Below are 25,387 nucleotides of genomic sequence, written 5' to 3'. Positions count from 1 at the left end.
TCTGTGCACAGCGATGCAGACCCACAAGCGCCCGCACCGAGCTCCGGGACAGCCTCTCCTCCTTGACCTCACAGGACTTGCTTACAGGCGAAGGCACATCTCCTCGCCCCCACGCGTCTGTTTTCCTTACCTCTGCACGGGAAGTCACCACTTCCATCTCCTTCCTAAATGCAAATAAAAAAAAAAAAAGAAGAAGACAACAAAACCAACAAGCCCAGACCCAGAAAAGTTATAAGTTATCTTTAAAGGATAAATGCTAGAGTATTTTTTCTTGCATCTCCTGCCACACATCTCACACATAAAAGAAAAGCAAAATTAAAATACAATCCACTCCACCACACACACACAAATCGTTCAGAAAGCGGATGAGCACTGCGAGCTTGGGCTACCCAAGGAGGGCCGCTGTTCTATTTATAGAACAAGAGCACTCAGAAAAAGACTCTGGTGGGTTTCAGCGGAAAAGGCTGGGGAAAAGATAAAGACTAGTATTTCTTTGAAGCTTTCTCAGAAACTGCGTTTCTTCTCCTGATTCGTTGCTCGAGAATACTATAGATATGCTGCAGAATATTTTTAAACACTCAGTCAAAAGCAATGAACTAAAAGTGGTCAAGAAAATAACACCCCTGAATAATCTGCTGTGTTTTGCATTTGGCAGCTTGTAAATGGCACCCACAGGAAACACTGCTCAGCTGGCAGGGCTCCTCCTCGTGCCCAATGGAGCAGAGAACCAGAAGTCAAAAACCCAGACTCAAGCACAGCTCAATCAGTACATGCTGGGCGGCCAGGCTCTTAGAACCATTTTGTCAAGTTCTCTGCACAAACAGAAGGGCCCACTCTGTCCTTCAAGCAATCCAGGGTACCTTCATTACTACTGGAAATAAGAAAGGACAGATTCGAAACACATGCAGGCACTGAGAATCAGAGTGGGAAAGTGAGCCCGCGCCTACCTCCAGAGAGGAAGTAAATCCCCAAGCTGGACTCCAGGGATGAAACCAGCAGTCTAAGCGTGGCCCTGGGTGCCACAGCCACCCACGGTGAGCAGACAGAGAGCACCTGGCCCACAGGCGAGACTGCTTGGGCACCTGCTGGGGGGCGGGGGGGTGCTCAAATCTCTAGTCATCCTGCTCAGGAACAAAGGACTGAGGAAGGCAGCTCTGGAGATGCCCTTAAAAAGGCTTCAAACCAGGGGCGCCTGGGTGGCGCAGTCAGTTAAGCATCCAACTCTTGGTTTCTGCTCAGGTCGTGATCTCTGTGTCATGGGATCAAGCCCTGCATCGGGCTCTGCGCTCAGTGCAGTCTACTTGAGATTCTCTGTCCCTCCTGCTTGTGGGCTTATGCTGTCTCTCTAAGAAATAAAATCTTCAGGGGAAAAAAAAAGGTTTCAAACCAGTGGGCAGGGAAAGGCAAGCGCAGGCCCCTCAAGCCCTGGTCAAACGTGCCCAGATCACTGACAGCCAGGCTTGTGGGTCTCAGGTCCTCGGGTATACCTTTGCAAAGATGGTTTTGGCCGCAGTACAGAGGAAAGGCAGAGAGAAACCTAGAGGCACGCAGAACAGTCCAGAAACTCTTATAAGAGGGCAGCCAGCAACACTGAACCTCTGGGAGGGAGATAGGGACACAGACATGAGAGTGCTTGGGGTGCCTGGGAAGAAGACCACCACAGACGGAGGCAAGGAAGACTCTGGTTTCATGGGGGAGGCTGGGGGCTTCGTTTGGGGCATGCCCACGAGGTCCTCAAGCATGCCAGGGGGAGCTGAGCAGAGAGACCGCAGCGGATATGAGGTCAGGGTGTGAGAAAAGGTTTAACAGAGGAGATGCCTTGGTAAGACCCATATGGAAAAGGAGCAGAAGGAGGGCAGGCACAGGGGACCAGGAACCCTGGGACACCAAGCTTGGGTACAGAGAGGTAGGAACCCAAAGGAGGATAGAAGAAAGTGGGCACAAGGCCAGAGGCAAGGAGAAAGCCCCCAGGAGGCCACACTCATGATACCAAGTGGGAGGAGCCGGAGGAGGACCTGCCAGGGCGAAGCCAGAGCACAGCGCACCATTGGTGACTGGGATGGGAGGAAGCAAAGTTGGCAGGTGGGGTTTTTTAACCCACATGTTTCTTAACTTTTTATAAACATGGGATCACAGTGCACATACCGTACTTGAACTTCCTATTTTTTGTTATGATACATTGTCAACACCCTTCCATATTAGTGAGTATATCTTTCTCAGCTGCAGAATATTTCCATGTACTGATGTGCCTGTATCACTCAACTCACTTGGGCTGCTAGAACATGTGGAACGCATCCCGCTCTATACCATCAACATTGCTTCGAAGTATAGCGCTACAACCAAACAGTCTGTGCCTGTCCTGGACTATTCCTTAAAGCAAATGACTAGAGGCAGCATTTGGGGCTCAGGACAGCCCAGAAATAGATGCTGGCAGACTTGAAAGCTTGACAAGTGACAGCAGCAGCATCTCTAGCTGGGGGCAAGGAGGGACCAGTCAGTGGCCGGGCCTAAGACAACAGGTTATCCAAGGGCAAAAATGCTCTCAGCCCTCCGCCTCACACACGTGGGCTACGGATGCAATGCAAAAGGCCAAACTTTAAAAGTTTCAGCAGACAATCAAGGAGAATTGCCTATGACCTTGGAATTGGGGGAAGGGAGTCTTAAATAGGATTGAAAAAATATTAAACACAAACTATAAAACTGCTAAAGCCAACTATATTCCAAATGAGAACTTCTGTTGATCAAAGAACCTCACAAAGGGAAGAGGGAAGCCACGGTCTGGGAGAAGATACATGCCATACTGCCAATGGCCAGAGCCAGCATCCAGAACATTCTAAGAACCCCTGCAAAACAGTAACAAGAAAAAGCAACTACTAAATGGAAAACTGGCAGAAGGCATGAAGTGGAGCAAGTCCAATGGTGACTAAGAGATGCTGAAGGGCAGTGTGCTGGACAGAAAGGATCCCTGGGGGCGACATCCTGATGCTCTGCTGGGTTCACACATGCAGTTTATTACACGCGTTTATGCTGCACTGACATTTACATGCATGTTACTCAGCATGGGACAGAAGTAAAATCTCAGGCAGAGCTCCACTGGTGCCATCAGCATCTCGTGTGGGTTAAGTGTGAGAATTTGCGCGTGTTCCTGATGACCAGCCTGCCTGAGTGGACAGGGCCAGGGGCTGTAGGCAAGCCAGGAAAGAAGGGGAAAGATAAAGGAGAAAGGTGTGAAAATCTAGTCCAATGTTCACATCAGCGATCTACTTGTCCTTAAACCTTTTTAGTCCTCCAATAAAAACCTACATAAACCTGGTATTAGTCCACATCATCCAAATTCACAAAGTTCAAAAAAGTGGGGATATTAGCATAAAAGTTAATACATAAAAGAACTATTAAAATGTTTCTGTGGAAAAAAAGCTAGTAAAACTTATTACCTTAAATTTGCATATCACTTGAAATTTTCATGAGCATTTTTTACATCTGCTTGCCTTCTTAATAGGACAAACACATGCTAATATTCCAATTGGCAAATAAAAAAAACTGGGCAAGGAGAGACTGTATAAACTTGTCCACAGTTAAACGCCTACTAACAGATCACAAAGAAACATGAGGCCCCCCTCACTCTTATCTCAAACCTTCTATGATTTATAGGATATGAATACCATAAACAGTATGGTTTATTCATAAAAATAAGGCATGTATGACATACCCAAAGACCTAGAGTTTATTTTAAATGCTTACTGAGTACCCATCATATTTACCAAATACATAGGAGGCATTTTTACCTATTAACCTTCCATCAACTTCGGAGTTATGCAGTAATATTCCCATTTTACAAATTAGGGAACTGAGGGTCCAAAGAATTAAGTAAGTCACTCAAGGCCACACAACTAGTAACAAGACGAACCAGAATTCAAACCTGGGGCCTGGACAGCAGACCAAAAATATTTGTTGGCAAAATGAATCATAAAAATCTACTGATAACTCTGATTTAAATAAATTAAGCAAAGGTAGCTTCATCAATTCAAAACACCATCCACAAATTCATCTGGATTCATTCTGATTCAGAACTGCCTGCAACTTACCTACAACTCCCCTGCCTACCTACCACCCGGTCTTATCACATCCTATCTGAAGCTGAGAGGTCTGCACACCTTGGGCCACAAGTGAATGTTGACACATCAGTGTCTCCACGGCACCAACAACCAGCAGGAATGAGAGACCCGAGCCACACGTGGGTTACTGCTGTGCTGGAGAAGTCCTCTCAACTCCACAGAGCCAGACCCTGTATCTGGTGCCACCAATACAACACAAAGGTGCCCCACATGAGTTTTTTTCTAAAGACCCCAAAAATGCTATAACTCACAAAAAAAGGACAGCGCCATTCTTTTCTTACCAATCAAGAGAAGCCATCTTGCCCTTTGCCACTACCCTGGTTTTCCTCCTTTAACATGCTGCCTGCAAGATTAAAAGCAACCATGTCCCAAAGCCCCTATGTAACTGAGAATTAGGAAAATGTCCCATTCCTGTCCCCAGTATTATGAGGAAGGACCAAAGCAGAAAACCAAAAAGTGGGCCCTGAAGAGTAATGCCCAAATTCCCCAAAAGAGCTGCTCCTTGATCTGCCCTTCATTTGGAGTTCCCAACCACCTTCCCTAAATCTGAGGGCTCTCCTATTACTGCTGTATAGCTCCTCTTTGCTAATGCGCTCTCAGTTCTGAGTGGGCTGGTTTTAGTACCAAGTGCAGCCAACATCACAACGCTGATCACACTTCCCCAGCCCTGGCCACATGATTCAGACGTGGTCACAGAGACCTACACAGATGTCCTGCCAGGGCTGGGAAGGCAAGGGAGCTGCTTCACCCATGTGTGAGAACATGTGTGGCTTCGAGTCCCCCTTCCCCATCCCTCTCGCCGTGAACGCAGACACCATGTCTAGAGCAGTGGCAGCCATGGGGAGACCGTGAGCAGGGAGCCAGCAGCCTAAAGGTCGTGGGGCGGAGAGCACAGTGTGGGGTCCTAAAGGCATCATCAATCTGCAAATGCATTCCTGTCTACTAAAGGTGGGTTGGCTGAGTTAGCTCCTGCTCGGTCACCATCAGTGGCTGTTCTATCACCAAACGCTGGTGTCCTCACGGTCCAAGGCCTCACATTCTAAATGTAACTCATGTCAAACCAGCCTCATCACCCCCTCACTTTCTAACTTGCTCTCCCACTGCCCGTATCTCTTTAGTTAAGAGCATCATCAAAGCTGAAAGAAGCATCAGGCATACGCAACTTGTTCCACCTTCACTCCCCATCCCTAACTGGTTATCCAGTCCTGACCCCACTTTAAAATCACTTAAGAGTCTGGTCCATCTTCAGGCCCTCTGCCATCAGCTTAGTTCAGATCCCCACCTTGGGCTTAAATTATTCTGTCTCCTATCTCTGTGTCTTAGTGTCTCTCAAGGGTGACCCAGTCCACCACTATTAGAATCCCTGGAACACTTGTGAAAGGAGCAATTCACTGCTCCTAAATCCTGAGAATGTGAATTTCTGACCAGAGCCCCAGGAGGTACCTGAGCACACTGAAGTCTGGGGGCCCCCGTCCTCCATTCTCTACCATCCTCCCTCCAACCTGCTTCCAGTCTTCTGCAGGTACTCAACTCCCACTGGCAGCAGCATTACCTAGCAAGTTCTGAAACACTGCCAGCCACCCCCCCAACAGGGGCCCAGGTAGCCACAGAGTTTAAAAGCTCCCCTGAGGACATGAATAGGCACCCTGCCCTAAGCAAAGTGGCCCAGCCCACTTACAAACATCCCTGGTTCTCCTGCATCTTGGAGGGAAGCCAACCATGGCGTTCAGGGCTCTTTCCAATCCAAGAGGCTCCTCTCCCACCCACCCCAGGGCCTACTACCTCAGCCCCAGAACCCTGACCCATCTGACCCAAACACACCAGCTAATAAGCCTATGCTGTTGGACAGATCCTTCCTCTGCCTGGAATCTTACTGCGGATAGAAAACTCCTGTGCTTGAGACCCAGCTCAAATGCCACCACCTCCAGGGGCCTTTCCAACTCCCCAGGCAGAGCTAGCTGTCGTGCACAATGCAAGCCTACGACCCTCCACCATGTGGCTGACTCCCTGGCCAGATCAAGGAGGTCCCAAGGGCTGAGGCTATATTCATGATCCTAATCACCCCGGTGCCCAAGCACAGCACGATCTGAGGAAACTTTCTGCAAAATATCATAGAGGGCTAATATCCCTAATGTATAAGAGCTTCTAAAATTTGAGAATAAACTAACAATCTGGTAGAAAAATGGGTAAAAACTAAAAGAATCCGTTCACAAAAAAATAAGTAAAAATGGCCCTTAAACACATGAAAATATGCTTGACCTATGTCATTTAAAAAAAAAAAACTAAACTAAAATACATTATCATCATGGGATTGACAGAAAAAAAACAAAGAGGCACCATGGGCGAGGCTGTGGGGAAACCAGTACTGGGGGCACCACTGGTCCAACAGGGCCTGGGGTGAGCCCTGAGGGCCGGGGCCTGCCAAAACCTAACAAACCCACACATCTACCCTTTCACCCTGCATGCCCACTCCAAGGAGCCCATCCCACAGATACTCTGGCAAAGAGCATAAAATGAAGTCCATACAAGGCTATCCACTGCAAAATATTATAGCAAAAGACTGAAAATAATGCAAGTGGTTGAATAAGCTATGGTACATTAAAAAACAAAACAAAACAAAACAAAAAGAATACTATTCGGTCGTTAAAGGAATGAGGAAGATCTTTATATAGCTATGAAATGATCTCCAGATTCTATTAAGTGGAAAAAAGAAAGGTGCAGAACACATATGGAGCCTGCTACCTTTTGTGTAAGGAGGGTGGGTGTGTGGGTGTGGGTGGGTGGGTGTGTGTGTGCGTGCAGAGATAAAACTTAAAAGCAATGATGTGTATATATTATTATTTTCAAATTTTCAAACAGAAACAATGGAAGAATTAACCAAAACAATAAAATAATAAAAATGGTTGAATGGTTCCCTCTGGGTGGGGGAGGGCCAGAGCAGACGAGACAGGGAAGGAAGCCAGCCCTCTAGAAGGTACAAAATTGTAAAAGGACTCCCACGGAAGGGAGGCCGCCGCCACCGGGTGCAGCACCCAGGACAACTCTCACTGGACCCCATCTAAGGGCCTCCACAGATGACCCCACTCCATCTAAACAACAACCCGCCTAAGAGAGGCACTGTGCGCATTCCCCTACCTCACAAACATGGGCAGGGAGAAGACAGAGTCAGTGCGTGTGCAGGGCCTACTCTGCACCAGGAACTTAGGAAGCCTCAGGATCTCATATGATCTTCACCACCATAAAGAGTTACTACCCCATTTCCTATATGAAGAAATTGAGATCCAGAGAGGACCTATGTCCACAGAGAAGGGACAGACGTGGGGTTCAAGCCCAAGTATGTCTGATTTCCACTCTTTCCACATTTTGATATCAAGTGAAAAAATTAAAAAGTATGCTCAATGAAAGGTTTTCTTTTGTTTGTTCTTACAAGTAAGACTAGGGGCTCCTGGGTGGCTCAGTTGTTAGGCGACTGCCTTTGGCTCAGGTCATGATCCCAGGGCCCTGGGATGGAAGCCCTGCATCGGGCTCCCTGCTCCGCAGGAAGTCTGCTTCTCTCTCCCCCACCCGCCCCCCACTTGTGTTCCCTCTCTCGCTGTGTCTGTCAAATAAATAAATAAAATCTTTTTTTAAAAGATTTTATTTATTTATTTATTTGAGAGAGAGAATGAGATAGAGAGAGAGAACATGAGAGGGGGGAGGGTCAGAGGGAGAAGCAGACTCCCTGCTGAACAGGGAGCCCGATGCGGGACTCGATCCCGGGACTCCAGGATCATGACCTGAGCCGAAGGCAGTTGCTCAACCAACTGAGCCACTCAGGCGCCCCATAAATAAAATCTTTTAAAAAAAAAATTTTTTTTAATAAAAAAAAAAAACAAGTAAGACTAAACCACAGTCACAACTAATCCTCCCACTTCCCTGGGGTGAGCGCATGGAAGATGTGCACGTGTCGGGGGGCACAACCATCCCCACCGCACACCAACGTGGGCGAAGCCAACCACCAGCAGCAGGAGCGACTTCCAAGTACACACACACACACACACACACACACACACACACACACACAGCAGCAGGAGCGACTTCCAAGTACACACACACACACACACACACACACACACACACACGCTGTGGCGCAGTCAAGGCACCACAGCCTGGCCTGGCTGCTGTGAGCCTACAGAGCACAATCCTCCCCACGGACTGGTGGAATGAAATGCACTCTTTGTTTCAACAAATATTTACTGAACACTTAAGTGCAAGTATGGCTGGGAATATGATGATGAAAGAGACAGGACCCTTGACCCTTAAGGAAACTGTGCACTGATAGAGGGATACTTTTACAAAGTAAGAAGTATCATAGGAATTTGCTTTAAATACTCAGAAGACAGCGGGGCTCGGGGCTGGGGAGAGAGGAAACAAGAAAGACACAATGCTGACGACTGCTTAGACTGGGTGACTGATGAAAACTCCTCTCCCTGTTTTTGTGTATGTTTGGAAATTTCCATCAGAGGTACAGACAGGGTGCTCTGGAAACTCAGAAGTGAATGAAACACACCAGAGGCCTGAATTCAAGGCCTGGAGCTGCTACCACTGCGGCTAAAGGCAGCCACTCCCCTACGCCCCAGTTCCTGACCTGCAGACCCCACCTCAGGGGGTGCTGCCCAGAGCAGGAAATGCACACGCGCTGCAAAGGGCAACACGAATGCAAAGCAGTGTTATAACCATCACTACTCAAAGGCCTCTTCCCTGCGTTCCAGTGCCCCCTTGCCCGTTTTCAGACAGAAGGCAGAAATAGAGTCCTGTGTGAAGCAGCCGCCTCTGGGCTGCCGTGCTTACGGGAAGTGCTTTTTCTTCACTTGAGAACACTCGGTCCAGCCACTGCTAACACCTGCCACTGACATCCTGCGATAACATCCTTCCAGTGTGTTCTCGGTGCATCAATAAGACAGAAAAGTGCAGTTATGTAATATACAAATTATTTAATAATCTGCTTTTCCAAATATATTGTGACCAGATCTGCTTTTTTGGGTTTCTCTGTCACCTGTTTCTGGTTCATCTTTTCAAATGCTTAAGGACACTGAAATAATTATGAGCAAATCTAAAACACAGACAGCATTTCATATATGAAATAGTTTCAAGGTCAGGTTCAAATATATCTTTTTAAAAATATGTATCTTATTTATATCAAGACCTTGAACTCTGCTTAGAAAAGTGTAGCATTATTTTCAACACAGGAGTTAAAAGTTTAAACAAAGGGGAACATGACTGAAATACTGCATATAATGTATTCATTAGGATACTATGAAGTTTAAATCCTATGTTTTTACAAGTCATGCCCTTTGTATATCTGGCTCCTTACACTTCATCTGTTTTGATCTGACAGCTGGAACTATTTCAACTGTGTTTCAGGACATTCCAGAGAACAGACTAAGGGCAGACTTTTCTCCATCTTCTGCTACCTGCACAGAGCATCTTATACCACCCATGCCAGGAAACCTCAATTGAAGGACAGCATGTTAAGCTTTTGTTTTTGTTTTCTTTAGTATACAATGTGCTCATTTTAGAAAATTCACAAAAGTAAAAATAAAAATAATCCACACTGCACCACCCCTGGTATCAGGGCACAATCCCTGGCATCAGTTTGGAAACTTTCTTCATCTTACTTCCTATGCACGGTATTTTGCACACAGCTGAATGGCATTCTGTACACACTGCCTCTCTGTTTCCCCAACATCACAAAGTACTGTCCACGTTACTGCCTTCCTCAATCACCTGAACGGCTGCAGTAGGCACAAGAGCCACAACTCGCTCTGCCACTTCCAGTTGTGTGGTCTGGGCACTCAGCCACCTCATGGTAACCCTCTCACACTTCTGAAGGTGAGGTAAGACCATCTATGCAGCATGGAAAAGGTATGTCGGCTCTGGTCTTTAACGCACTGAGCTGTTCAACAGTGGACTATCAGGGTTTGCAACTTTTTATATTTAATGCTGCAATAAACATAATGTCATTGTGCTTTTTCATATTTAAGACTATTTCCTCATCATACATCCCACCAGTAGAATTACTGAGTCAAGAGGATGGACTTTCCATGTTTTTCAAACATGTCACCAAATGATTTCTCCAAATGGCTGTACCCGTACATGCTGCTGGAGAGTGAAGAAGCTAGAAGTTTCTATAAACAGCAAAATTCCAGCTCATGCAAAATACTGGCTAGATATAAAAATACACTTAGACAATTATGACTAGTAGACAGTAAAAATACACTTGGGCAATTAGACTCATAACTCAGTACTGACAAACCTGGGTTTTACTTGCCCTCTTAAAGTACCTGAAAACAGAGAGAAAAGAGATAAAGAACAATTTCTTAGACCTCCTTTTCACTCAGCTTCTGACTACTAATCCATCTTTATCAAAGAGTTCAAATATAAAGACCACCAGTGGGATTAGACTTAACAAGATGAGTATTTATTTCAAATTTTCCCAAACCATGAAAAGAACTGAACCAAGTCCACACTCCCAAACTTGAAATGTAGGAGAGTTCTAGAATAGAAAGTCAGAAATACAAATATTTCCTTTCAAACCCTCCAAATGTGTTAACTGTCTCATAACCATCTGTAAGAATGATTCTATTATGAATCCCTCTATGAACTCCACTGAGACCACTCCAAAATGGTCAAGATTACCAACCAATTCTGAGAAGCTCATAACTGATTTTAAGTATTACAGGATATGTAGCTTGAGAGGCCAAATCCAGCTGGAAAAAAGTGGCCCTCTTCAACAAACGGTGCTGGGATATCCACATGCAAAAGACTGAAAGTGGACCCTTTCTTCACGCCATATACAAAAATTAACTCAAAAAGAGCTAAAACCATAAAACTCTTGGAAGAAAACACTGAAGTACATCTTCATGACCCTGGATTTGGCAATGGTTTTTCAAATATAACACCAAAAGCACAAGCAAGAAAAGAAAAACATAGATAAACTGGACTTGGTCAAAATTTAAAACTTTTGTGCATCAAAGGACACTATCAAGACAGTGACAATAGAGGCACCTGGCTGGCTCAGTCAGTTAAGCGTCCTACTCTGTTTCAGCCTGGGTCATGATCTCAGGGTCATGTGATCAAATGTCATGTTGGGCTCCACACAGTCCGCCTGGGATTCTTTCCCTCTCCCTCTCTCTCCCCTTCTGCCCCTCCCCCAGCTTGCAAGCACACTGTATCTCTCTTTAAAATGAATAAATAAATAAAATCTTAAAAAAAAAAAAAGTGAAAAGAGAACCCACAGAATGGGAAAAAATCCATTGATCTGATAAGGGTCCAGTATTCAGAATATATAAAGAACCCCCAACTCAACAACAAAAAGATAACCCAACTTAAAAATGGGCAAAGGACTGAAATAAACATTTCTCCAAAGATACACAAGTGTCCAACAAGCACATGAAAAAATGCTCAACATCATTAGTCACTAAGGAAATGCAAATCAATACCAGGAGATACCACTTCACACCCACCAGGATGGCCACGATAAAAACACAAAAAAACAAAAAACAAGTGTTGGCAAGCGTGGAGAAACCGGAACCCTCCTACAGTGCTGCTGTGCTGCTGGAAATGTAAGATGGCACGGCCATTGTGGGAAACAATTTAGAGGTTCCTCAATAAGGTAAAATCACATAACTACCCAACAATTTCACTCCTTGGGTAAATACCCAAAGGGACTGGAAACAGGCATTCAAACAATAATTTGTTCACAGCAGCCCTATCCACAACAGCCAAATAGTAGAAGCAATTCGAATATACATCAACAGATGAAGGGATAAACAAAATGTGGTAGATCCATACAATGGCACACTATTCGGCCATAAAAAGGAATGAAGCACTGACACATGGATGAACCTTGAAAACATCATGCTAAGGGAAAGATGCCAGACACAAAAGGCCACATATTGTATGATTCCATTGATATGAAATATCCAGAAGAGGCAAACCCATGGGGACAGAAAGCAGATGAGTAGCAGGGGAGGAGGAGGGAATGGGGAGTGACTGCTTAATGGGGAAGGAGCTTCCCCGTAGGGAATAAAAAAGTTCTGGAACTAAATACTGGTGATGGTTGCATAACATTGTTAATGTACCTAACGCCACTGAACTGTATACATTTAAAAGGGTTAAAATGGAGGGGCGGGGGGCACCTGGCTGGCTCAGCTGGTAAAGTGTGTGACTCTTGATCTCAGGGTCATGAGTTCAAGCCCCATATTGGGCAAAGAGCCTACTTAAAAATAAAATAAATAAAATAAAAGTAAATAAAAATTAAAAAAAAATAAAATGGTTGGGGCGCATGGGCAGCTCAGATGGTTAAGCGTCCGCCTTCGGTTCAGGTCATGATCTCCAGGTCCTGGGATCTGCCCATGTCAGGCTCCCAGCTCAGCGGGGAGTCTGCTTCTCCCTCTCCCTCTGCCTCTCCCCCTGCTTGTGTTCTCTCTGTCTCTCTCTGTTTCTCTCTCTCTCAAATGAATAAATAAAATCTTTAAAAATAAATAAATAAAATGGTTGAAATGGTAAATAAAAAAAAAGAACAAGCGTGCCCCTCTTCCATCTTGCTAGAAGGGACAATGCACCACACAGCCTGGGTCCTGGGGTGTACTTCACCATCGTGGGGCGAGAGGAGCCAGGCTCAGGAAAACCACCACAACCCAGGCACCTTCATCTTCAGATGCAGAAGAGCAGAGCCAGCCGGAAGCAGGTGGCAGGTGACCCAAAGCATCGCACTACTCAGACTGAGGTGGTGGGCAGAGCCGGCCCAGACCAACACAGGCCAGCACTGGACCTGTGGCCAATCTCCGGCGGGACTCGCATTCCCTCCAGCAGCCAAGCACACAGGTAATGGCAGTGCAAACCCGCAGACGAGCAAACACATTCCAGGACTGATAAGTCAAAAGAAGAAAGTGGGGGTGGGAGGCTGAAGATACACCATTAAAGCACATGCATAAATCTAAATGAATTTATTACAGAAACCAGAAGACCATTTTAGCAAATATGTGCTTCTTGTTGTAAGATTACAGGAAGACACTGACTCTATTAAAAAAAAATTAAAGTTTTTTCAAGGACAGGGAGCACCAAAATGAGAACAGGATGAAATTAAAGTACAACAAGCTGTGATACAGGACATGATTAGAAAAGGAAGCAAAAACAATCACACCCCAGCAGAATTAAAATCCACATATAAGGGGCTAAAGGGAAAAACATACACCGCAGAAAATGTCATTGGTTGTGTACAAGACAAAAGTGAGACCTCACAGAAAGCTGCAGGATACAGTGGAGAAAAGCTCATGGACAGAGCAGTGAAGGGACAGATTAACCTACAAATAATAAGAACCACAGAAAAGGAACACAAAATAAATGGAGATGCACAACTGAGAGGTACAAACCCCAAAAAGGAAAGCAAAGCCCTGCCAGGTTGATGTGCTGAACTCACTGGGCACTGCCTGCCCCGGGCACAGCGGGGAGGAGGGCAGCACCGCTTGCCGGCCAGGGCCAGCCACCTCAGCCCCAGGTCACCGTGCCCCATGACCCCAACTCTGGGCTCCAGCCCAAAGATGAAACGACAGATCGTGTGACACCGCAAACAAATGCTCACAGGCCAAAGAGCCAGCTTGAAGGGGCTGCCCTAGGAAAAAGTGGACCATTTGAGCATCAAAAGGAATGACCGCGACTGATTGTAAAACACTGAATAAAAATAGTGAATCAACAGTGACAGAGAGGGAGAGCAGAAAGGGAAGGTTTGCCTCCACTGGAGAGGACTCTTCTAACCAATCCTTACTTTGAAAATTGGTAATTAAACAGAAAGGATCCAGCAATTACCCTGCCTTTTTTAGGAGAAACTGTAGCCCTACCCCAGTTGAAGCGGGAAAAACTTACAGAGGAATACCAACAGACAAACGTGGAAGAGATGACAGAAAGGGCGGAATCTCCATTTTGTAAACTCATAATGTAAATGAATCAGGCAAGTCCTACGTATGAATGCTGAAAACCGTTAAAGATAAGGATATCTGCATGGTGCCCAGGAAGCACCTCACAGGTCACCTCCTGACAAAGAGGGAAATCCACATTTCCAATGGAAAGATCTAGCATCTCCACATAAAGCAAATGATGAAACAGCAGAGGGGACAGCCTGACAGGACACTGAACATCCCAGATCGAGTAGATTTGCCCAAAACATCAACCTGAATGTAATCGAGTCTTCAAACCTCTCGCTTCCAGTTTACAGCAAATGAAAGGATCAAAGAAACCACAAGGGACAAATCCAGACACGGATTTTACAAGACCACTGCCCTTGTCTCTTCAAAAAGTCAATGTCTTCGGTGGGAAGGGAAGGAGAAGGTGCCTGTGGGGAGCTGAGAGACTGAAGAAGTACAACAACAAAATATAATGCATGAATTTTGATTGGTATGTGGTCCACCAAGGGAGGCTATAAGAGACATTTTTGGTTCAACTGGGGGAATCTAAAAATCATGTGTTCATTAGATACTAGAAAATTAAAATTAATTTTTAGGTGTAATAACGGTACATAAGAAAACATTGTTATTTTTAGGAGTCCCTATTTTTAGGAGTTTAGGTAGAATAATGGCATATTTGAAAATGCCATTTTTAGAAGATGCATGCTGAGCTATCTAGGGGCAAACTGTTGTGATGCCTACAAATTACTTTCAAAAGGTTTGGCAGATTACATATAGATAAGGCATTTGTGGTGATACATGAACAATTATTGATTCTTGGTAGTAAGTATATTAGGCATACACTGTACTATTCTTTTTTTTTTAAAGATTTTATTTATTTATTCATGAGAGACAAAGAGAGAGAGCAGCAGAGGGAGAAGCAGGCTCGCCACTGAGCAGGGAGCCCGACGCGGGACTCGATCCCAGGACTCTGGGATCATGACCTGAGCCGAAGGCAGACGCGTAACCATCTGAGCCACCCAGGCGCCCTGTACTATTATTCTTTTTTAAATTTTTCATAATTAAAAATTGAAAAAGAGCTTGCAAAGATATTCTTCACAGAATATATGGTACAACCATTACAAGGGATAAGAATAAAGAGATTTTAATAATATAGAGAAATGCTCATAACATTAAAGTGAAAACTTACACACTTTCATTCCAATTCTGTTAACATACCCAGAAAAACAGTCTAGAAGGATATACAAAAGTAACAGTAATGATAGTGCAGGTGGACCTCTGGGTGCTGACATCAAGAACTTACTTTCTTCCCCTCCCCTCCCCTTCCTCCTCTTCCTCCCCAGCTTCTCCCACTTCCTTCTCTGACTGGTCCTCCCCCCTGCTCTGCCCACACCCTAAAGCCAGTGGCTGAGCTGAGCAGGCCCTCCCTCCCACCATGCTCCCTCTCTCACGCTCCAGGAACCACTCCCACTGTTGCCACATGACTGTCAAGGGGATGGGTAGGACCCAGTAGGAAGAGGTGCAATCTGGAATCTACGATGCTCGGGTGGCTTCCCGGCACACTGGCAAGCCACCTAACGGCTCTGAGTCTATACCCCTCATCTGTGAAATTGGGTAGTTGAGAATAAGAGGATCCAGGGTACCACTGCAGCAGGGCCCAATGAGAGCAAATCCCAGGGCTGGTCCTCCACGTAGAGCTCCTTCCCTCAGAGAAGAGCTCCGTTATCCAGTCAACAGAACCACAAGCTTCCTCTTCCCCAACACCCACACCAAACCATCACTAAGTTCTCACCATGCCAAATCCATCGAACTCTATCACCACCACCACAACCTTGGCCCAGGTTACCAGCACCCACCCAGGTGGCTACAACAGAGCCAGAGCGATCCTTTTCAACACAGATCAGATTATGTCTCACTCCTTCCTAGAACCTTAAAGCGGGGACAGCTGGCTGGCTCAGTTGGTAGAGCATGCGACTCTTGATCTTGGAGCTCGAGACCCATGTTGGGTGTACAGATTACTAAAAAAAAATAAAATAAAATAAAATCTTAAAGCAACAGCACCCCACTCCTACAGAGCCCCGTAACACAGCCTCTTACCCAGCTCCCCAGCCTCATGTCCCTAACAAGGTCGCCTTAAGTCTTGCCAACTCTATCCACACCGGCTTTCTTTCAGCCCTTTGACTTCCCCAAGTACCCTCTGGCCACAGAGGCTTTGTATACCTCTTTGACCAACTACAACCTCCTCATTCTTTTATTAATCCTTTAAGAAAAATCTTTTTCATTATAAAATAGCACACATTAAGTCCAGAGAACAAAAATGCATAATTATCACTAATTCAGAACCCCCCAGCTAGGTCAAGAAACAGAACACTGCCAGCACTCCGGAAGCTTCCTCTCTCATGGGCCACCCAATCACTACCCATATTTTCCCATTATCCAGACTTCTCTGGTAATCATTTCTTCGCGTGCAAGCTTAAAGACACAAGCAGGCAAGACCAAACACCTTAATGTCCTATCCATTCCGTCCTGGATATAAATGGAATCATACACAACATTATTTCATGTCTGGTTTTTTTGGCCAGACTACATTAATGCTGTGATTAATCCTTAAATCAGCAGGTAGCAGCAGTTCATTTTCATTGATGCGTAATATTCTCTTGAAAGAACATACCATGATTTACTTATCCGTTATACTGCTGATTGATGTTTGGGTTCTTTCCACTTTTGAGCTATTACAAAAAACACACTAGTAATACTCTTGTACTCTTATGTTAGCTCACATAAGCTATTAGATACATACACCTAGAAGCAGAATTGCCGAAACATAGGGTATACATTTTTTCAACTTTAACAGACACTGCCAAAATGTCTTCTAATGTGGTGTTACCAACTTAATATTCCCGCCAACAGTAGATGAGCTTTCCCTTCCTCCACATCCTTCCTAACACCCAGAGAGAGACATCAAATGAAGAGATACACAGGGCAAGGTATGGGAGTGGGGAGGAGCAGAGCTTCCATGCCCCCTCTGGGCATGCCAATCTCCCCCACACACACATTAATGCGTTCACCAACCCAGAAACTCCTTGCATCTCCTTGTTAAAGACTTTTTATAACTCAATCTCCAAAGCCCCTCTGCTCCTGGGAAGTTGGGGGTAAGGCTGAAAGTTTACACCTCTCATCACTTGTTTGGTCTTTCTGGTGACCAGCTCCCATCCTGACGCTATCTAGGAGCCCCATCCCGAGTCACCCCATCAGCATAAACTCAGGCGCAGCCAAAAGGGGCTCGTTATGAATAATAAAAGACAACCTTATCACTCATGTTCCAAGTGAACATGAATTTTAGGGGGACACTATTCCAACTATTCCTGACCCCAAGGTAAAAAGCAGCCAGCCCCAGATGCCAGCTCATTTCCACAGACCTTCATCCTCCCAGTTCCAGCCCTGTAATACTGCATTACCTTATCAGCTGCCTCCTATTAGCAGATGGTGCTTGGGGGAAGGCTGGGCAGTTACTCGGCCCACCATTACCAGAAGCAGAAGTCACGTTACCCTACTCATCTCCTCCTACCGCCCCTCTCCCAGCAGCAGGTCAAATTCACCTATTACATCTTCTCAAAGCACTCTGGCTAACACCTGCTTAACGCTCATCCCTGTCACAATGCCACACTAACTGTGCGATCACCTTACTAATGTCTGTCTTGTCTTAGCTCCAGGGGTGTTTACGGTCGTTGTTCAGTAAGGTACCCCAAGTGCCTAGTACACTTAATATTTGCTGAGTTAAAATGAATCTGTGAAATAAGAAAAATAATGACTAGCCCATGGTATTCCCACTCGTATTCAATAAATTAACTTTTTAAAAAGATTTTCATTGCTATTTGTTTGCCACATTCATTTTTAACTGCTCTCCTGGCTGCTAGAAATGACGAATCAGCCAGCTTGAGATGGGGGAGGAGGGGTTCAGAGAGAATGATTAAAAAGACAGAAATAATCATAAAAGGAACCATTTACTGAAGGCTGACGGCATGCCAGGCCCTACGCTAAATGTACGTAGATTGTCCCATTTACTTCTATGACTTAACATCATCATTTCTATTTTAGGGATCTGACAACTCCTATTATCCTTTCTATTTTGCAGATATGGAAACTGAGGCTCAAGGTTCATTTATTGTCGCTACCACCAACCCTGGAACTGGCATTTTCCCTGTTTCAGATCAGGAAACCAAGTCTTAAGAGAGATCTAGGAACCTGTCTGCGATATCTCATGTCTTGTAAGTGGGAGAGAAGGGTGTGAATCAACTTCGTTTAACACCAGAGTTTAGGCTTTTAAATACACACGTGAGCTTTAAAAACCTTTCATACGACTACACACCCTCTAGAATGGCTATCATCAAGACGTAATAACTGGGCGCCTGGGTGGCTCAGTTGGTTAAGCGACTGCCTTCGGCTCAGGTCATGATCCTGGAGTCCCGGGATCGAGTCCCGCATTGGAGTCGCTTCTCCCTCTGACCCTTCCCCCTCTCATGTGCTTTCTCTCTCTCTCAAATAAATAAATAAATAAAATCTTTAAAAAAAAAAAAAAGACTTAATAACTGAGGGCGTGGAGAAACTGGGACCCTCACACACTGCTGGGGGGAATGGAAAATGGTGCAGCCACTCTGGAAAACAGTCTGGCAGTTTCTCAAAGGTTAAGCACAGAGTTACCATGTGACCCAGCAAACCTACTCCCAGGTAGACAACCCAAGACAAATGATACATTTGTCCACACAGAAACATGTACATGAATGTCCACAGCAGCCTCATCCAGAACAGCCAAAAGTAGAAATAACCAAATGCTCACACTCCAACATGGATGAACTTTGAACACTTAACGCTAAGTGAAAGAAGCCAGACACAAAAGGCACATACTGCATGATGCTATGTATGTGAAATGTCCACAATCGGCAAATCCTCAAGACAGAAAGTACATTAGCAGTTGTCTAAGGCTGAGAGAGTTGAGAAGGAATGAGGAACGGATGCTAATGGTTATGGGCTTTCTTTTGGGGGTGATGAAAACATTCTAAAATTGACTGCGGTGACGGTTGCACAACTATGCATATACTAAAAACCACTGAACTACACACTTTAAAGGAGTTAACTGCATGGTATGTGAATTATAACTTTATAAAGCTATTTTTTTAAGTCTTTTACAACTTAAACATTTTGCCTAATATCTGCTAGTCTTCATTTCACAATGGGAAAAATGCTTTGTTTAAATTTGAAATCAGGAATATGAGCACTTTTGTGCACAAAGCCAAAAGTGTAAACTTTTTTAAAACTTTGAAATGGATTAGGGGTGTCTGGGTGGCTCAGGTCATGGTCCCAGGGTCCTGGGATCGAGCCCCGCATCGAGCTCCCTGCTAGGCAGGAAGCCTGCTTCTCCCTCTCCCACTCTCCCTGCTTGTGTTCCCGTTCTTGCTGTGTCTCTCTCTGCAAATAAATAAAATCTTAAAAACAAAAACAAAAAACTTTGAAATTAGATTACACTCTATCTTAACTGATAATGCTTCACAGAATCACACTGTTCTTTATTCAAATTTCAAAATACTTTATAATGTGCTAGTGAATTAATCTACCAGTGTATTAGCCCCATCTTCTTTTTCCACTCTTAACTATGAGGTCCTACAGAGTTGTTATTGTGCGCTATGGTTAGGAAATACAAATGAAGTAATGTGTTTGCTGGACACAGTCGGAACTCTGGAAAATATCAGACGTGTGAAATTCTAAACTACTAAACGACCATGTCAAATCTCCACTCATCAAGTTTTCGTAATGCTAAAGACTTGGGGAAAAGTTTTAAGAGAACCTCATAAACTAAAGATTTCTTTGGGGTTTGGGAAGGCTTCTCTTGACACGTATGGCATACGGACTTGTTTTTCAAAGTCTGGTCCATGGGCCAGCAGCAGCGGCAGCAGCATCTCCTGAGAGCTGATTAAAATGTAGACGCTCAGGCCCCACCCTGGACCTACTCGACCCGAATCTGCATTTTAACAAGATCCCCGGGGATGTGCCTGCACATTTCTTTTTCCATTTAAGACAGCTCTTAGCTTGCACTGGACTGGTATTTCAAAACCTCGTCCTCAGTTCCATTCCTTGATCTTCTGCTCTACTCCGAACTGCAAAGGTGCTGATCCCTAACAGGCTGGGTTTCCCAAGCAAGAGGGGGATGGAGGTGAGACTCCAGGAGCAGCTGCACCCTCTGAAGGCACCAGGGCCCACCAGACAGCCCAGGGCAGCCTCTTGGCAGGCGGGAGCTGCTCCTGGGGTCCCAAATGCCTCCTCCTCCCTCTGTCCTCCAGCTCAGGGGTGACAGTGAGTTCCTCTTTGTTGCCTCATCTCAGGGTTGCTTCACTAGCCACTGTCTGCAGCCTCAGTTCTTCATCACCTGTGTGACCACTCCCCTACATTAAATTCCCTCTGTTTTAAAGATTTCTTTTTTTAAATTTGAGAGAGAGAGAGAGAGAAGGAGAGAGAGCATGTACCAGCACAAGTGGGGCGAGGGGCAGAGGGAGAAGGAGAAGCAGACTCCCCACTGAGCAGGGAGCCCGACTCAGAGACTCACTCCATCCCAGGACCCTGGGATCAGGACCTAAGCTGAAGCCAGACACTTAACTGACTGAGCCACCCAGGGGCCCCAAATTCCATCTGTTTTAAATACTTCAAGTGATGTCAGCTTTCCCGTTTAGACCCAGAATGATACCCCGTACCATTTTGGATATTTCTCTTAGGCTCCACATATACCAGAGCAATTTTCTGAATGGCTTATCTGCTTTAAAAAATGGGGGGAGCTGCTGCACACAGAAAACCTCACACTTCCCACACTCAGGCAATCTCTAACAACACGAAAGACAAATCTGCCTCAAGCTATTTGTACAGCAGATGTGACTGTACTCAGCAACTTAGATCCTCAGGGTGTATTTTTAACACTCTACCCATCACTCCTCCTCAGCCAGAACAGCTGGTGGGTACAGCAGCTATTGTGTTTGGGGTTTTTTGGGGGGGAAGGGGGGAACGCCTCCTAAAGAACAGAATTCTGGACAAACACTGGAATCTCTGAGAGATCTAATCTTAATCACACTTGTAAATCACATGATCTGCCCCACACTGGGCACATACCATGCTCCAGGACCAAACAACAGGGGAGAGCAACTCTTAACAGTATCATTTAGGGCTACTTGGAGATCTTCCTAAAAGCACATCTGACTGGTCACTCCCATGCACTGAATAACTGTCAGCGGCTCCCTCCTGCCCAAGGCCAAAAACCCAACTCCACAGCTCACCCTTTAAAATCCAGCCCAATCTACCTTACCAGGCTCTTCCTAACTCCTCTCAACCTGACCCACTCACCTTCAGATCATTCCCAGGTATGCCTAAACCTCTAGATACAGTATGTCTCAATATGCATCAAGTATGTGGAAAGCGCTTCCTTCCCCTTTCCCTCAAGATCTGTTTTAAAGAGGATCTCCCCTCCCTGCCTGCCAGGGTAGCTGGATTCTCTGTCCCCTGAGCTTTCACAGCACTTACTAGGTCATACTGTCACATGCACAGGTGTCCATCTCCCACTGACTAGGAGCCAGACTCCTACTACTGTACGTCTTGGGATCCTGACCATGGTTCAGATCCCAATCCACCTTTACTACCTGTGACACCCTGGGCAAGTCACTTCACCTCTCTACCTCGATTTCCAATCCCGTAAGATGGGGATGATAGCTAACACCCAACTCAATGGGTTCTCGCTAGTACTAAACGAGTTACAGCCCATGTAGACTGCTGTGAAGTTTAACCCAAGAAAAGTGCCTGGCACATTGCCTGGTAAGCGCTGAAGAATTGCTCTCATTACAGTTATTACTATTACTGTTATGCCTGCAACAAAGGAGGTGTTCAATACCTATTTGCTGGATAACTGGAACACTTCACAATAAACTTGTTTTTAACACGTTCAGACCAAAGACTACCCCCACCAAAGTATCAAAGGCTGACAGAAGGTAAAGCAAGAAATGGCTCCCACGGTGAAAGTACCAGCTGAACCTAACTGGCCCCAGAGGAAAAGCGCACTGCAGCAGGATGAGAGTCTGTGCCAGCTGGATCTGCCGGGGCTGCCCACAGACCCAGCATGCCCTCAGCCACCTGTCCAGCCACCTGCCCGAGGCAGCCGTGTTCTAACAGAGAGGGCTCACCTGTAGCCAAAACCATAAGCAGTTTTCAAGGGGAACCGCAACGGGAAAACAAAGGGCGCAACTTTCCTCCCGCAGAAAGGAAATGCGTCTTTCTGCTGCGAATATTTAGCGTCTGGAGTTCTCCGCCGAGAGTTGGGTGCCCAGCGGGTGCGCAGCCAGGGAAAGCCCCCTCTCCCGGCTTTCCCCAGAGGGAGGGAGAGCCGGTCACAGAACGCGCATCCCTTCCCTTAAGGGCACGAAAACACACGCGAGTCAAGGAAGCGCCCCCACACCCGGGTCCAGCTGGATTTCCCAGGGGACCACAGGTGAGTCTGCAGAGCACCCAGCGGGAAATGACCTGGTCGGTCCTCAGAAACGTGCAGAAGCCGGGGCTCGGGGAGCGTGCGCTTGCGGGACACAGCCAGCAGCCCCCATTTCTGGTGCGCTCGCCCCCCGCCTCTAGGCCTCAGTTTCCTCCCGGTCCTCGCAGCGCGGGGCTTCCTCGCGGCCCACCGGCGGCGGGCGCCCCTGGCCCCGGCGCCCCGCCCCACCCGCTCGGCCCCGCGCGGCGCCCACCTGCGCCCCGGGCCCGGGGTCCCCGCCGCCACCCCGCCGGGAGGACGCGCTCAGCCCCGGCGCGGGGCGGGGCGCCCGGCCCGTTACCCCGTGGGGCGCACTCCGCCCGGACGGCGGCGCCCGGCGGGACCGCGGGCCGGGCTGGGTCGGGCCTGGGCGGCTCTCGGGCCGGGCCGCGGGCCTCACGGGGCTGCCGCGGCGTGAGGGGCGCGCGCCCGGGCCGCCGCCGCGGGCTCACCTTCTGGCGGATCTGGCCCGACGTGGACACCTTGCGGATGAGCTTCTGCGGGGAGCCGGGCTCCGCCTCGGGCTCGCTGTCCGACGACTCCTCAGGCGGCGGCGGCGGAGGCGGCTGCGGCGGACCCGGCGGAGGGGCGCCCGCCGCCGCCGCCATGCTGCCGGGCCAGCGCGCGCACAGCGGGCGGGGGGCGGGGCCGGGGGCGGGGTCTGGAGGGCGGGGCCTCTTGGGGCGGGGGCGGGCCCGGGGCCTGGGCGGGCCCCCACGCCGCTTCGCCGCGCCCCCTGCCGGCCGCGCGCGCAGCCGCAGATGGAGGCAATCTCGGGCCCCTCTGCCTCTAACCGCCACCCCCATGTCCCCTGGCCCCCGGTCTTAGCGTCTGTTTTCTGTCTAGGACACAATTTGTGTGTGTTTTTTTGTCTCCGTGTTCACTTTTTTTTAAATCTGCAGTCTTCCCGTTCAAGAACATAAGTGATCTCCAGGAGGCGCGGGACCGTCCTGTCTTGCCCTGCATTGTGTCGCCAGCGTCTGTCATTTAGTAAACAGTTGGGAGTGGATGGATCCATGAATGCATGAAAGAAAAAAGAAAGGACTGGCCTCTGGGATGTCAGAACAAGGGATACACGATTCCATCTGGGAAGGGTTCCTGGAGAAATGATGCTTGAGAGAAGAAAAGGGCTAGTAGGAGTTATCCCTGACTGGGGAATTGTGTTCCAGGACGAAGGACCAGACTGGGCGAAGTCCCGGGGGCAAGAAAGAACAACTGTCCAGGAAAAAACGGAAGTCGTAGCCTAAAGGGAAGAAAATAACAAGAAGAGATGAGCTTGGGGGCAGGCAGGTCAGATAGGGCTTTGTAAACCTGATAAAGGGGTTGGTCTTGAGTGTAACAGGAAGCCCTTGAGGGATTTTAACCCCGGGCGGGGCTGAGTCACAAAGCTGGGGCCTGTGATCCAGGCTTTGAAGTAATCAGGGCAGATGGCTGCCCTGGGTCATTGGGAGGGGCCCCAGAGATAGAGAAGTGGACTCAGGAGCGGAGGGATCTGTAGGTGGAGGCAGGAGGCACAGGTGACTGGGGTGAGGCCCAGCGGGCTTAGCCGGGACTGCCGGATGATAGCCGGGTAGGTGAGCCCTTCACTGGAGGGTACAAGAGAGTGCACTTGTTTTTGCTGCCATACAGGCGAGAGGGGCAAATCCTTAGGGGGCTACATGACTGTCCCCTTGCCCTTTCAGAGGGCTCCTGCTAGAGACTGGGTGGCCCCTGGCCTGCCTGCCGGTCAGCATGCTCTGGCCCCCACTACTTGGGGTGACACTTTCCAAAGGCAAAACAAGTGAACCCATCTAGCATGGGGACATGGCCAGGGAAATGGACTCACCGCCAGGACAGGGCATATCAGGGCCTAATGCAGGAACACTCTGGGACAGGCCCAGAGCCCCTGGTGCATTGCCCAGAGCTATAGCCACTAGCCACATGTGGCTACTTCAGTTTCAATTTCAATTAATTAAAATTAAATGTTCCTCAGTCACACTAGCCACATTTCAGATACACAACAGACATGTGTGGCTTAGCAGCTACCACACGGGACAGCACAAATATAGAACATTTCCCTCATCACAGTAAGTTCCGCAATGCTCGAAGATAGTGATGCTGGCTCTCAGTGTGCTGACCACGGGACACACACACCAGACACCTGACCAGTGATTCTAATCCTCACACAAGCCCCACAGAGCAAGGCCGATGGGTCCACTCTGGAGATGAAGACTGCAACCTGAGGTTCAGAATGATACCTCTCCCAAGGAGTGGAAAAGAGACAGGGTTTGGACCTGGACCGTGTGACTCCAAAGTTCTTGATGCTTCTAGGCTAGCCTTCCCAGGAAGCTGGGCCTGAAGGAGCTTGTAGGAAGCAAGAGGAGAGAAGGGCCTGTTAATGGGCTGAACTGGGCTCCCACCCGCCCCAACATTCACATGTTAAAGTCCTAACTAACCTTCAGATGTTATTCCTAACATCAGAACGTGACTGTGTTTGACGATGGGACCTTTAAAGAAGTAATCGAGTTATGGGGCACCTGGGTGGCTCAGTCGTTAGGCATCTGCCTTCTGCTCGGGTCATGATCCCGGGATCCTGGGATCAAGCCCGGCATCGGGCTCCCTGCTCCGCGCGGGAGGCCTGCTTCTCCCTCTCCCACTCCCTCTGTTTGTGTTCCCTCTCTCGCTGTGTGTCTCTCTGTCAAATAAATAAAATCTTTAAAAAAAAAAGTAATCAAGTTAGATAAGGCCATTAGGATGGGCTGTAATCCGGTATGACTGATGTCCTTAAAAGAAGT

At 47.3% G+C, this 25,387-nt stretch overlaps 1 protein-coding gene across 5 annotated transcripts in view; it reads right to left on the bottom strand.

Annotated features, from left to right (window-relative positions):
- The window catches only part of DGKD (diacylglycerol kinase delta), a 119,209-nt gene extending 95,962 nt beyond the window's left edge, over positions 1 to 23,247 (bottom strand). For 2 of the 5 annotated variants that reach the window (XM_035726677.1, XM_035726676.1), the window contains exon 1: positions 23,066 to 23,247. In XM_035726677.1, coding sequence (XP_035582570.1) covers positions 23,066 to 23,221 — 156 coding nt within the window. In that variant the 5' untranslated portion in view covers positions 23,222 to 23,247. Of the gene's footprint in view, positions 1 to 130; positions 326 to 17,517; positions 17,651 to 23,065 lie in introns of those variants that run through there. The other 3 variants (XM_035726675.1, XM_035726679.1, XM_035726678.1) reach the window with 3 other exon arrangements.
- Positions 23,248 to 25,387: the final 2,140 nt, after the last annotated feature.

The sequence above is a fragment of the Zalophus californianus genome, chromosome 3, assembly GCF_009762305.2.
Source record: "Zalophus californianus isolate mZalCal1 chromosome 3, mZalCal1.pri.v2, whole genome shotgun sequence".
Lineage (NCBI taxonomy): Eukaryota > Metazoa > Chordata > Mammalia > Carnivora > Otariidae > Zalophus > Zalophus californianus.
Note: the sequence above shows the minus strand (reverse complement) of the source record. Positions and strands in the feature narration are given on the sequence as shown.